At 52.9% G+C, this 13,412-nt stretch overlaps 1 protein-coding gene across 1 annotated transcript; it reads left to right on the forward strand.

Moving 5' to 3' along the window:
• Positions 1-12,168: 12,168 nt before the first annotated feature.
• On the forward strand, positions 12,169-12,931 carry LOC309793838 (high mobility group protein B1). Its single transcript, XM_082604617.1, has one exon. It carries the CDS (start codon positions 12,242-12,244, stop codon positions 12,848-12,850), a length of 609 nt encoding a protein of 202 aa, XP_082460743.1. The 5' UTR covers positions 12,169-12,241; the 3' UTR covers positions 12,851-12,931.
• The last annotated feature ends 481 nt before the right edge of the window (positions 12,932-13,412 follow it).

The raw sequence follows: 13,412 nt of genomic DNA on the forward strand, positions 1-13,412 counted from the left end.
GCTGGGCCTGCGCGTCCGGAGCCTGTGCTCCACAACGGGAGAGGCCACAACGGTGAGAGGCCTGCGTACAGCAAAAAAAAAAAAATAAAATAAAAATAAAGTATATGGGAGACCTAAGTGATCATCAACATATGAATGGATAAAGACGATGTGGTATATGTATACAATCGAATACTACTCAGCCATAAAAAACAATGAAATTTTGCCATTTGCAACAACTTGGTGGACCTGGGAAGGTATTACACTTAGTGAAACAAGTCAGACAGAGAAAGACTGTTACCATTTATATTTCAGATCTAAAAATAAAACAAAGGAATGAATATAACAAAACAGAAACAGACTCACAGATATAGAGAAGAAACCAGTGGATACCAGTGGGGAGAGGGAAGGTGGTGGGGGACAAGATAGGGGTAGGGAATTAAGAGGTACAAACTATATTTTATAATAAATTTAAATGGAGTATAATCTTAAATTATTATTATTTTTTTAATGCTTGGCTATTTATTTATTTATTTATTTATTTATTTTTGGCTGTGTTGGGTCTTCGTTTCTGTGCAAGGGCTTTCTCTAGTTGTGGCAAGCTGGGGCCACTCTTCATCGCGGTGCGCGGGCCTCTCACTATCGCGGCCTCTCTTGTGGAGTACAGGCTCCAGACGCGTAAGCTCAGTAGTTGTGGCTCATGGGCCTAGTTGCTCCGCGGCATGTGGGATCTTCCCAGACCAGGGCTCGAACCCGTGTCCCCTGCATTAGCAGGCAGATTCTCAACCACTGCACCACCAGGGAAGCCCTTAAATTATTTTTTAATTATAAAAATAAAGAATAAGGGAGAATGGCATGGGTTATATGCAAATTCTACACCATTTTATATAAGGGACTTGAGCATCACAGGATTTTGGTATACTGGAGGGGAGCGGGGTCGGGGGCAGTCCCAGAAGCAATCTCCCAAGGATACTGAGGGACGACTGTATATGTGATGCCAGGGCAAACAAGGTACAGTAAGTCTCTGAATAGAATGCAACAGGCTAATACGCTCAGGACTATATTGTTCAGGAGGTGAGATTAAAGATCATGATTTTTTCTTCTTTGTGCTTTCCTGAACTTTTTAAGCTTTCTGAAATAAGCAGGTTTTGCTTTTATAGTTAGAAAAACACAGTAAATGCTATTTAAAATAACGACAAATAAAAGGAAGTAAAAGGAGGCAAGAAAGGGGACAGTCCCAGTGTTATAAAATAGTGGTTCTCAGGGCCTTCCCTGGTGGCACAGTGGTTGAGAGTCCGCCTGCCGATGCAGGGGACATGGGTTCGTGCCCTGGTCCGGGAGGATCCCACATGCCGCAGAGCGGCTGGGCCCGTGAGCCATGGTCGCTGAGCCTGCACGTCCGGAGCCTGTGCTCCGCAACGGGAGAGGCCACAGCAGTGAGAGGCCCGCGTACCGCAAAAATAAATAAATAAATAAAATAGTGTTTCTCACATGCTCCAGGTTTGAGACCCACCTGGGGCTTGAATAGCATGGGTTCAAACCCCAGCCCTGCTGCCTGCAAGCAGTATGAACTTGGGCAAGTTCCTCAACCTCTCTGTGCCTCAGACCAGACTCCCCATCTATAAAGTGGGGATACTAATGGTACCTACCTCATAGGGTTGTTGGGAGGGGTATAGGAGTTAATACGCGTTAAGCCTTCAGAGTGGTGTCTGGCACAGATCTATACACCTGTTAGCCAGTGCAATGGCTAAATTTCGGATCCCATCGTTCTGGGGTGGGGTCATGGAATTTGCATCTTTAACAAACTCCCCAGATGATTCTAATCCAGTGAGAAACACTGGAATGAAATCCACTAGGATACTCCCATCATCCTTGGTGGCCCTGGAGTTATCTGTAGGAAAGCTTCCGCACTAGGAGCTGTCTAAAGGAGATCACAAAGCCAGCTCTTCGCTCTCCCCCATTCAGCTGTGTCGCTCCCCACCCTCCCCTATTACTGCAGAGCCTCACCTGGACACTTCCCTCCCCAGATGGGAAAGAAGGTAGGTGTCGGCGCCCTCTACAGGCAAGTCTGGGTAGTGCAAGGAGGAAACGGGGGCATCTTCTTGACTGTATTTCTAGGATGGCAGCCATACTGCCCCCTGGCAAAAGGGATTGAGGGATGGAGGAATTCTCTGTATGGCAAGAGATAAGCAACAACCACCTGGTGTCAGAGCACATGGGTTCCAGCCCTGATTCTGACGTTAAATGTGGCTGCGGGGAAATCGCTTAAATTCCCTCCGCCTCACTTTGTTCATCTATAAAGAATAACCGCCAACATTTCTTGAGTATTTCCCATGAACCAGTTACACCATGATTTTATTTCATTTAATCCTTACCATAACCATGTCCTCCAGCCTGGTGAGGAAATGGAGCCTCAGAAAGGTTAAGAAAGGTCACAGGGCTGGCAGGTGGCCGCAGGAGAACTCAAACCCAGAGCCTCTGCTTTTAACAATTCTGCCATTTCTATAGAGAATGAGGGCACTGCTAGATGTGAGATACAGCCAGGCTGGGCTCCAGCAAACCCCTAGATTTTCCCTGGCTCCCTGCCAATGCCCAGCTAGGAGTACCCCAGCCTGGGCCAGGACAAGGAAACCCTGAGATTCCTCCCCGGGCCTGGCAAGCCAGGCTGGGGAGCCATTCTTCTGGCAGATGAACAGTGACTCAGACGGAGGCAGGCAGGGGGCACAGAGAAAAGGAGGGAGCTACACACACAAAAAAAGGCCTGCACCTCAAACACAGCAGGTTCACTTATCCTGACTTCCCTGGATAAAGATGGGGGTCCTCGTGGGAACTGTGCCTCCAGACCCAGAGGAATCCTGCTGGAACCCCAGCTTCGTGGCATCTCCACCAACCTTGCCCCTTGCCCCTTTGAAGAGAGCAGGGCTGACTTAGAATCACATAATAAAAGGAGACAGAAAAGGCCTTTTCCACTCAGGGTCCCCTCTTCTTTTCCCATCACCGGCCCCACCCTCAGAAGGACTCTGCACAGGTAGGTGCCTCCTGTATTACATGAGAGTTGGGGGTGGAACTGGGGCTGGAACCTGCAGCTCGGTGAAAACCTGGACCAATGCCTTACCTGAGGCCAAGGGGATCCGTGGGTAGAAGTGTAGTCACCGCTAAATAACCCAATGAGCACGAAATAACCCAATACATACTGATGGTGTTCCCACTTTATAGAAGGAGAAATTGAGGCACAGAAAGACTAAGTAATTTGCTCAAGGTCACACTCCGAAGAAGTGGCTGTGGCAGACTGTATTTTCCAAAGATGGCCCCACCATCCCATAATATAACCCCATTCCACATGCTCTTCTTACCCTGTGACATTAACACCCCTCCATTAAGCGGTGGGGTACACGTTCCCCCCTCTCGGATCCTGGTGGATCTGTGATTCTGGCAGAAGTGAAGCTGCATCATTTCCAAGGCCAGGTAAGAAAAGGTGAAATAGCTTCTGTCTGGCTCTTTCTTGCCCCTAATCCAGCCAGCACACTGTGAGGAAGCCCAAACTAGCACACAGAGGGGGCACACAGAGAGGCCTGTGTGGCGAGGAACTAACACCTCATGCCAACAGCCAGCACCAAATGCCAGACATGTGAGCAACCGAGCCTTCAGACTATCCCAGCCCCTGGACTTTGAGCCACTCCAGAAGACAATGGCAGAGCAGATACTAGCATCCCCACAAGCCCTGCCCAAACTGCAGATTCCTGAGCAAAATACACATCACTGTTGTTTCAGGCCATAAGCTTCTGGACGGTTTATTATGCAGAATCAGATAACCAGGACAGTGAACCAGGCGAGCTGACTCCAGAGCTGTGTTCCCGGCAACCCTGCAGTGGTCCCTGCTGTGAAGGACAATGTAGAGAAGGGGTATAGAGCTTAGGTCTGGAGTCAGACATACCTTCATGTATTCATTCATCCATTCATCAAATGTTTATCACATCCCTACTTTGTTCCAGGCTCTCTGCTAGTGCTGAGGGTATTTCAGTGAACAAGACAGACAAATCCCTGGGGGGACTAGGGGTGGAGAGGTGGAGGACAAGAGAGGGATAACTTTACAACAGGTATTTACAACAGGGTGATGTGATCCAAAGGGGAGTGGGGGGTGGGTGGGGAGCTCTGTTTAGAGTCAGCCTCTCTGAAGGAGAGACTGTAAGGATGAGATGGATGCAGCTTTGTGAAGAGTGGAGGGCACGGCAACAAGTGTCAAGAATAGACCTAGGGGGCTTCCCTGGTGGCGCAGTTGTTGGGAGTCCGCCTGCCGATGCAGGGGACACGGATTCGTGCCCCGGTCCGGGAAGATCCCATATGCCGCGAAGCGGCTAGACCCGTGAGCCATGGCCGCTGAGCCTGTGCATCCGGAGCCTGCGCGTCCGGAGCGAGGCCACAACAGTGAGAGGCCCGCGTATCGGAAAAAAAAAAAAAAAAAAAAAGAATAGACCTAGATTCATGTCCTGGCTCCACTACTTACTAGCTGTGTGACCTTGTGGAAGTGACCCAGCCTCTCTGAGCCTCCACTTCCTCATAAGATAGGGATGCTTTCATAACCCACCTCATAGGATTGTTCTGAGGAGCCAGTGAGCTAATACATGTATCTTGTGAGTTCGGGGCCTGGCACAGGAAGAGCTCCATAAATTTAAATGATTATGCTGAGGCCAAGGCTGCCAGTGGGATGCCTGGAGCCTCAGAAACCATTCTGCTCCCCACCAGAAACTGCCAGGCATGGCTACGAGGGAAGAGACTATGGACAGTGGAGGTGGGGGCGCCTTCCCACCGCTGCACTGGTGCCAAGCCTCTGAGGATGGGTGAAGTGGATGGGGGTGCACACACCTCCCTGAAGATGCTGACACACAGCCTGGCTCCTGCCACCCGCTGCAGCCATCCTGACTCATCTCCTCCACCCAGGGCTCACCCGCCCATAACCCTCAGCTCAGAGCTTGAAGGATGGGGCTGGAGACTGGACTGGTTGTCTCTCTCCAGGCCCCACCTGAACAGCAGTGGGCACCCACACAGCCAGTGGGGGAGAAGCAATTTCCTCAAGGCAGAGGGAGGGACAGGGACAGGAATCCTGGAAAGAGGGCAGAGCTGGGCAGGGCAGAAGACTCAGGGGGCCTCAGGGGGCCAGGAAATCCTGCTGGGTAAAATATCACCAGCCATCAGACCCGCACACCCTCGAGGACCCTGGAAAGCGCCAGGTCGTGGCCAATTCACATACCCAGAGAAAAGAAAACAAATAAGCCGGGGCACAACACAATGCACACAGAGACATGCTCAGAGGACCACAGGTAACCACACAGAGATGTGCAGACACAGTGGTCCAGCAACACGTCCTCCAGGGACCCACGTGTACAGGTGCGCACACACGCACAGGTGTACTCGCTGTGCCTGACTGCCTGTCACTCCCCTCCAGCGCTTGCTCACTACCAGTCATCTAATTGGTAGTGTCCCCCCAGGTGCCCATACCTGATGCCATCTGCTGACCCAGACTCGGTAGGACCCAGCTAGCGCGCCCAGCATGACCCAGGAAGGAGGTTGACAGCCCTGGATCTGAACTAGGGAAGGGGGTGGAACACCAGCCAGCCTGGAGAGCAGGAGCAAGTTCAGAACCCAAACCAGGTCTCAGGCCAGGCTCCCCAGAGCACAATCCTTGCCTTGGTGTCCCACCTGCCTTGGGAGCCCCAATGGCCACTTTGCATCTTGAGAAGTTAGAGTGGAATCTCTTTCTAACTTATCTATAAGGCCTAAAGCGTGGTGGCAAACACAGTAAAAATAAATAAATAAATAAAACAATAACAACAAAAAGAAAGTGTAGCATGGCAGACTGAGATCAGACATGATCCAGAACTTCTCACTAGAGAAGCAGCAAAGCATTGAAAAAGGTGTGGGCAAGAAGAGAGTGTCATCTGGCTCTTTAAAAGGGGAGGAGGGACTTCCCTCGTGGTCCAGTGGTTAGGGCTCTGCACTTCCACTGCAGGGGGCACGGGTTCAATCCCTGGTCAGGGAACTAAGATCCTGCATGCCACAGCGCGGCCAAATAAAATAAAATAAAATAAAAAATAAGAAGGGAGGAGATGGCTAGGCTGGCATTACTGATTCTTTTTTTTACTAAACTTATTAAAAACAAAAGGAGTCCCAAATTACAGAGGTCAGAGGAGTCTTTAAATGACTGTAAATGAAGACAGTAGCTGTTGCAACCGCTTAGCCTAGGCTAGGTGTGACCTTGCCTGAAGGCAGAAGGATGGACACCATGACCTTTGTATTGCCAGCCTGAGCTGCCCCTGCATAAGCAAAAGGCAGCTGGACACCATCCCCACCGTACGACCTCCCCCTGGGGAGGGCCACGTTGCCCAGAGATGGGAGAGGATAGGAAGACAAGGGTCACCGTGGTACCATGGCAACGGGTCTTGGCAGAGGTAAATCCTCGCCTTCTCCAATCACCGATCACAACAGGACCCAAGTATTTGCCGACAGCACCTCACCTGCCAACGTGGGTGGTGGCCCAGGAGGAGCAGGTAGATGCACTGGAAAAAGGAAAAGGAGGGAGCTTATAGGTGCTGTACGCTGAAGTAGGATAACTGCCCCGGCTTATGCCCTAGGGCCCCCCCAACTAATCCTCAACCAGTGCCGTCCCTTCCCTCACACCACCTCGTCGCTCTCCCACCGGCCTAGCCTGTCCCTGCCACTCCAGACACCCCCCAATCCTCAGGCACCCCACAGCTCACCACTCCAGACACCCCCCAATCCTCGACTCACCCCACAACCCTGGTTCTGCCATCATTCTGGGCCACTCTCTGCCAACCCTCTCTCCCCTCCCTTCCTGTTCATTTTCTCTTGCCCTCCCCGACCCCTATGCCCTGTCCTCTCCACTGACTGTGGCCCAGACCAGTGCCCATGACCATCTGCCAGCTCCAAACGCCAGCATCTGCCCTCTCGCCACCCGTCCTTCAAACATCTGCTTCTGAACTGCCTGTTCCCCTCGCCCCTCTGCCCACCCTCCAGGCTCCCATGTCCTCCAGGGGACAGAGCCCAGGGAAAGGCACATAGGAGCAGCTGGCATTGTTGTCTCCAATCCACAGAATGCGAAGCAGAGCCATCCAGGGGTTCTGGGAGACTGGGCCACAGCTCCAGGAGGAAATGACCAGGTCAGGTGTCTGGCCCCTGAGCCCAAGAGTCTCTGACTAGGAGGGCGCTCTTTAGAAGTCACCTAATCCAGCCTCCTCCACTTAAGTGAATGAATATCTGGGCCACCCAGAAGGTGCTGTCTTCCCAAATATATGGAAATATTCCATTCACAGAGCTCTCGCTATGGACCCATCACCATGTTCAAAACTTGGTAGTATTTTATTTAATACCCTTAACCCCCAGATAAGGAAACTGAGGCTCAGAGAAGATAGGAAATTTGCCCAAGGTCACGCAGCGTCGGACACCTCAGGGCGTACTCAGACCCTCTCGGTCCCACTTCCTACTCCAGCGACTTCTGCAATGACTGGTTCCCTGCAGGCTTTGAGAGCAGCCACATGGCAATGCTTCTTCGAGGACCCAGCGGGACCGTCTTTGAAGCCGCAGTGCGGGGTGCCCACACGAACCCACTGGAGCCTCACACGTGCAGCCTGGAAGCATGTGGGAGTTAATGTCCACTGACGGAACAGAGCTGATGGATGAACACGTCCCTGTTTCTCTCCCCAACAGGGCAGTTCTGAAATGCATCCCTTAAGGCTTCTCAGGAGACCGCCCAGGACAGAGCGGTAGTAAGATAAAAAGAAGGCATCCTCGGGTTCTGCTTTGGGGGACACAGGTGGAAACACAGACAGTGGCGGAGCTGGGACTCAACCCAGGTCTGCTCTGCTGCTGCCGCCACCATCCATGCTGGGGTCCCCTTCCCTCGAGGTTCAAGTCATTCTGAACCACAGTGGCTCAGCCACACTTGATCCAGACAGGATCACGGTCGGCGTGCGGACGGGATGCCTGCAGCAGCAAGGTCATCTTCTCTGGAACTGAGGCCACCTCCCAACAAATCGCCTAACAGCCTGGGCTGAGCGGGCTGAGCGGGGTTCCCAGCTAGCTGTGCCCTGGCCCTACTCAACTTTAGCATCTGCCTCTGCCCAGAAATTTGGTGACTCTAAGTCCCCCATCCCATCCAATCTTCCCCACACCCTGCCCCGCGCCCTCCATTCCTCAACATCTTAGAAAGGAGGAGGAACCTGAGGTAGTTTCTGGAAGCCTGAGCAGCCAGATCTAGAAGATACCCACCCTGCCCCACACTTAGACTCAGAAAATCCAACACACTCGCTTGGAGGTGAGGGCAGAGCTTCCCCCAACTCCTGCCCAGGTCTCAAAGACGTGCTGGGACTTTCCAGGGGGAAAGCACTGCTGGGGACCTCACATGCCCTGAGTCACGCCCAGCCGCCCAGCCGCCCAGCCCCAGGCAGCTGTGAGCCCTCTGTTTACTACTCACTCTGCAGCAGGAAAGGAGAAGCGGGGCGGTGCCTTCTCCCCTCTCCATGGGAAACTGAGGCGCGTGGGGCTTAAGGGACAGCCCCAGGGTCACAAAGCATGAAAAGAACCAGAGGGCCCTGGCGCCCAGCCCAGGACAACCCTATTATTCCCTATGGAGGCTGTTCCAATGGGGGCCACTGAGCAGAGGCAGATCCCCGCCTTCAGAGCCCAAACCCCACTTGCATATAAATGCCCTTTGGTTTCTTAAGAAGGCTGTAGAGGAGCTATAGAAAACAGATGAGGAGAAAGAAGGATGTGCCCCTGAACCAGCTCCGGGTCAGGACACCCAGCGTGCCCTGGACCCCCACCCAAGGCAGGCACCCCACGCTCATCCACCCAGGGCCTCCAGAAATGAGCATCAGGCTGATCGTGGCCCGGCCCCAAAGGTCCACAAAGGCCTCTTACACAGCACCCCACCATCCTAGCTCCCCTCCCTGCAACAGGCACAGGTTGGAGTGGGCATGGGGTGGGGTTTATGTCCTTTCAGAAAAAAACAAACCAACTCAGCCTAGCTACAGGGTCCTCCTGGGGGTCCTGGCTTTTTCCTTTCACCACCACCTGTAAACACCCCACCTCTGAGATCCACCTCGGTCAGCTACACACTCCACTCAGGATGTGTGTGCGCCATGACCCACCCGTAGGGGTGTCTGAGGACAGTCACCCCACCTCCCAAACAACCCATTCCGCTGAACTGCTCCGTGGAATCGCAGCGCAGGGCTCACACGCGTCCACCCGAGCTGATTTCTCTTTGCAAACACCTGCATTTGCACTCACAACATACACCCCAAATCCACCCTGGGTTCAGTCCCACCCAGGACTCGCGTCCTGATCCCTGCTGACTACGGGATTACCACCCAGCCCCGAATCCGCTGACCTGTGAAGCCGGCGCCCGGGGCTCACTCCTCGACGTGGGCGGAATGGCAACAGTCTGTCGCGGCGGCTCTCTCGGCCCGTGTGCCCGCGGCGGCGGCGTCCCCCTTCTCCATCCGGCGGCGAGCCCCCTCCTCCTCGGCGACGGGCTGCCCTGGCCGCCCGCCCCGCCGCGCGCACCGTCACCGCGGCGCGCACGCGCGCACCCCGGCCGCGGCTCGCCGGGCACAAAGCTGCTCCCCCTGCCCGCCGCCGCCGCCGTCGCCGCCACGCGCACACCTGGCAGTCGCGCCCCAGCCGCCGGAGCCGCGCTCGCCGCGGGAAAGCCCGCGTCTGGCCGAGGCGGGGCCCTCCTGCCGCCCTCCGCGACGCCGACGCCTGGGTCCGCGCCCCGGTTCCGGCAGTGCCCACCCGACTCGCCCCGCGCCGCAGCCGCGTAGCTGCCGGAAAGTGGGGGGGAGACGGAGGGGCGGGCACGAGCGGCAGGAGAGGGCGCGGGGGCGGGGGGGGTGCCGGTACGGCGAGTCCGGGGTGCGGCGCCCGCGGGATGCTCCAGTCGCCGCCGCCAGGGGACTGCCCGAGGCGGCTCCTCGGGAACAAAGGCGCGGGGAGGGGCAGGCGCGCCCAAGGGACCCAGGGGAGCGGAGGAGGGGACAGCCCACCGGCCCACAGAAGTTCCGGGAGGATGGAGCCCGGGCCGGTGGGGAACGGAGGTGAGGAAAGATCTGCGGGTCCCTGGTGGATTGAGGAAGACACCGGGGCTCTCGCCAGCTCGGCGTGCGGTGGGGATGGAGAGGGGGTTCAGTGCTCTCTGGACTTGGAAGTGGGAGGTTTCAGGGACTGCCAGAGTCCTTGAAACTGTCGTCGTCGTCGTCCCCCCCCCACCCCGGCTTCGACCTGGCAGCCGGGAGCTTTCATTCATTCGCTGCACAGCCATCCTCCCAGCTCTGGCCAAACCAAGGGTGCTCCTGAACTTGAAGGGGTTGAAGGCAGGAAGGGTGCCCTAGGGAGCCTTTGAGACGCTTGAGTCTTCCTCCCTAACCTCCACGGAGGGCGGCCTCTGAATATGGTTTGCACATCTCAGTGATGGGAAGCCCACTCCCTCAGGGGGCAGCCCACGCTGTATTCGGGTAGCTCTAAATGTTAAAAAGCCCTTCATTTAATTGCATGGAAATCTGCATCCTTTCCATCTGCTGGCCATGGCCTCACTCTGCTCTGGCTACAACAGCTTCCTACTTCTGGAACCTAGGTAGGGCCTTGTAACTGCTGTTTCACTTCCCATCTCCTGTGCCCCTCCCCAGCCTTTATTCAACACCCCTCACCAGCAGCTTCTCCATATGTCTGCCCCCTGAGCCCTTCAGGACTCAGCTCAAACGTCACCTTCTCAGAGAGGCCATCCACCTCTTCCAAACTCCCCACACACCCACTGGTCACTCTTTATCTGATGCTCTGTTTCAGTTTGTTCTGCACTCTGATCATCTCAAGATATTCTCTTGTCTATGCGTCTATAGTCTTTCTCTCCCACTAGAATGTGTGTCCCATGGAGGCAGGACCCTTGTCTTCCTTAAGACAAGGCATCATAACCCCAGGGCCTGACCTGGAGCAGGGTGGAAAGCAAAAAGGGAGGCGAGTGGCCAACCCACCCTCTGAGTCCCTTCAGCAGCCTAGCCCATTACCCCAAAATGTAACCTGCTCAGCCATTCAAGGGTAACATCAGCATGGTATGAGCAGAAGAATGTGCTCAATCTCTGTCCACAAAATAAATGAGGAAATGATAGAGCATTCCTCTTAGTCTGAGACAAAATAGCAGCACTTTCCTCCTCAGCTCTGGACTCTGCCCTGATCTCTTGCAGCCCCAAGACATGAGCATTTTCTTAAAACATGGGGCCAAGCTTCTAGTCAACTGGAACCTCTCAGACAGCTGATCCCCTCAGCCTGCTGCCCAGATGCAGACAAGATTGGAGCCCAAAATAGACTTCTCCTTTATTTCTGTTAAACTGTGCCTTCTAGACTTGGACCTGGACTCCAAGCCTCCAGGGCACTTCGGGTCCAACTGTGCCATCTTGTCCGTTGGGATGGTGCCCAGGTTCCTGCCATCGGCAATGTCCCCGGCATGCTGTCCACATCCTTCCTCACCAAGTCCCTCATGAACACACTGAGCAGACTCAGCAAGGGCAGCCCACTCATCAGCCTCCCTAGCTGTGCCCTCCCCCAGCCCACATTCCTCTGTGTCACCTGCAGGCTTTGATGGGAAGAAAAGAACAATTTCTTGCAGAAACTCAGAACCACTGTCTCCTGCTTTACCACCCCCAACCTACCTTCTAGTCTAGAAAACTAATCAGAAAAGCAAATAAGCTTCCCCCAGCAGGGTGGGTTCCCAGGGAATTCACTCACTGCTGCTGGTCCTCTATCTCTTTCTTTTCTAAGTACCCCCAAACCATCTCTCTAATAACAGACTCTGAAACCTGACCAGGAATGATGCTAAGCTCTCTTATTTATGGTTCGTGAACTTATTTCCTCTCTGCAATGATAAAAATTACCTTCGCCATCTCCCACTTTGGAGCCCATGCCTCATTCTCTGAGAGGCCATGCGCATAGTGGTTGCAAGCACTGCCACTTACCCTGCGCCTCAGCTTTGTCATCTGATAAATGGGGAGTACAGTACCTAGATCATAGCATTGTTATGAAGATTAAATCAATTTATGCCTGCAAAGCATTTACAACATGATGCATAATAAACACACAGAAGTTAGTACAACTTTTGTGATATAAGAATAACAGCTGATAGAGACAGCGCCGGGGCAAGTGAGAGCCGGACGGGCACTGGACGACTCTGTGCCTCGCGGAGGAAAAATAATTAAGCATGGGCAAAGGAGATCCTAAGAAGCCGAGAGGCAAAATGTCATCATATGCATTCTTTGTGCAAACTTGCCGGGAGGAGCACAAGAAGAAGCACCCAGATGCTTCCGTCAACTTCTCAGAGTTTTCTAAGAAGTGCTCAGAGAGGTGGAAGACCATGTCTGCTAAAGAGAAAGGAAAGTTTGAAGACATGGCAAAGGCGGACAAGGCCCGTTATGAAAGAGAAATGAAAACTTATATCCCTCCTAAAGGGGAAACAAAAAAGAAGTTCAAGGATCCTAATGCACCCGAGAGGCCTCCTTCGGCCTTTTTCTTGTTTTGTTTTGAGTATCGTCCAAAAATCAAAGGAGAACATCCTGGCCTATCCATTGGTGATGTTGCAAAGAAACTGGGAGAGATGTGGAAAAACACTGCTGCAGATGACAAGCAGCCTTATGAGAAGAAGGCTGCTAAGCTGAAGGAAAAGTACGAAAAGGATATTGCTGCATACCGAGCTAAAGGGAAGCCTGATGCAGCAAAAAAGGGAGTCGTCAGGGCTGAAAAAAGCAAGAAAAAGGAAGATGAGGAAGATGAAGAGGATGAAGAGGAAGAAGAAGAAGATGATGATGAATAAGTTGGTTCTAGCGCAGTTTTTTTTTCTTGTCTATAAAGCATTTAACCCCCCTGTACACAACTCACTCCTTTTAAAGATTTGTTTTTAAACTGTACAGTGTCTTTTCTTGTATAGTTAACACACTACCGAATGTGTCTTTCGATAGCCCTGTCCTGGTGGTATTTTCAATAGCCACTAACCTTGCCTGGTACAGTATGGGGGTTGTAAATTGGCATGGAAATTTAAAGCAAGTACTTGTTGGTGCACAGCACAAATTAGTTATATATGGGGATGGTAGCTTTTTCATCTTCAGTTGTCTCTGATGCAGCTTATACGAAATAATTGTTGTGCTGTTAACTGAATGCCACTCTGTAATTGCAAAAAAAAAGAAAAAAAGTTGCAGCTGTTTTGTTGACATTCTGAATGCTTCTAAGTAAATACAATTTTTTTATTTAAAAAAAAAGAATAATAGTTAATTTTTTGAGTGCTGAGTCACAGAGCTATGGCAGCTTCCTCTTCAAGTCTCCTGGGAGGTAGCCTTCCCAGGTATGAAAGCTGAAGTTATTTTGAATAACTCCGTCCT

Source organism: Mesoplodon mirus (assembly GCF_964341445.2).
Source record: "Mesoplodon mirus genome assembly, chromosome: 18".
Lineage (NCBI taxonomy): Eukaryota > Metazoa > Chordata > Mammalia > Artiodactyla > Ziphiidae > Mesoplodon > Mesoplodon mirus.

What these genes read in the sequence shown, in the direction of transcription:
- LOC309793838 (XM_082604617.1), top strand. Translation starts at nt 12,242, where the DNA reads ATGGGCAAAGGAGATCCTAAGAAGCCGAGAGGCAAAATGTCATCATAT.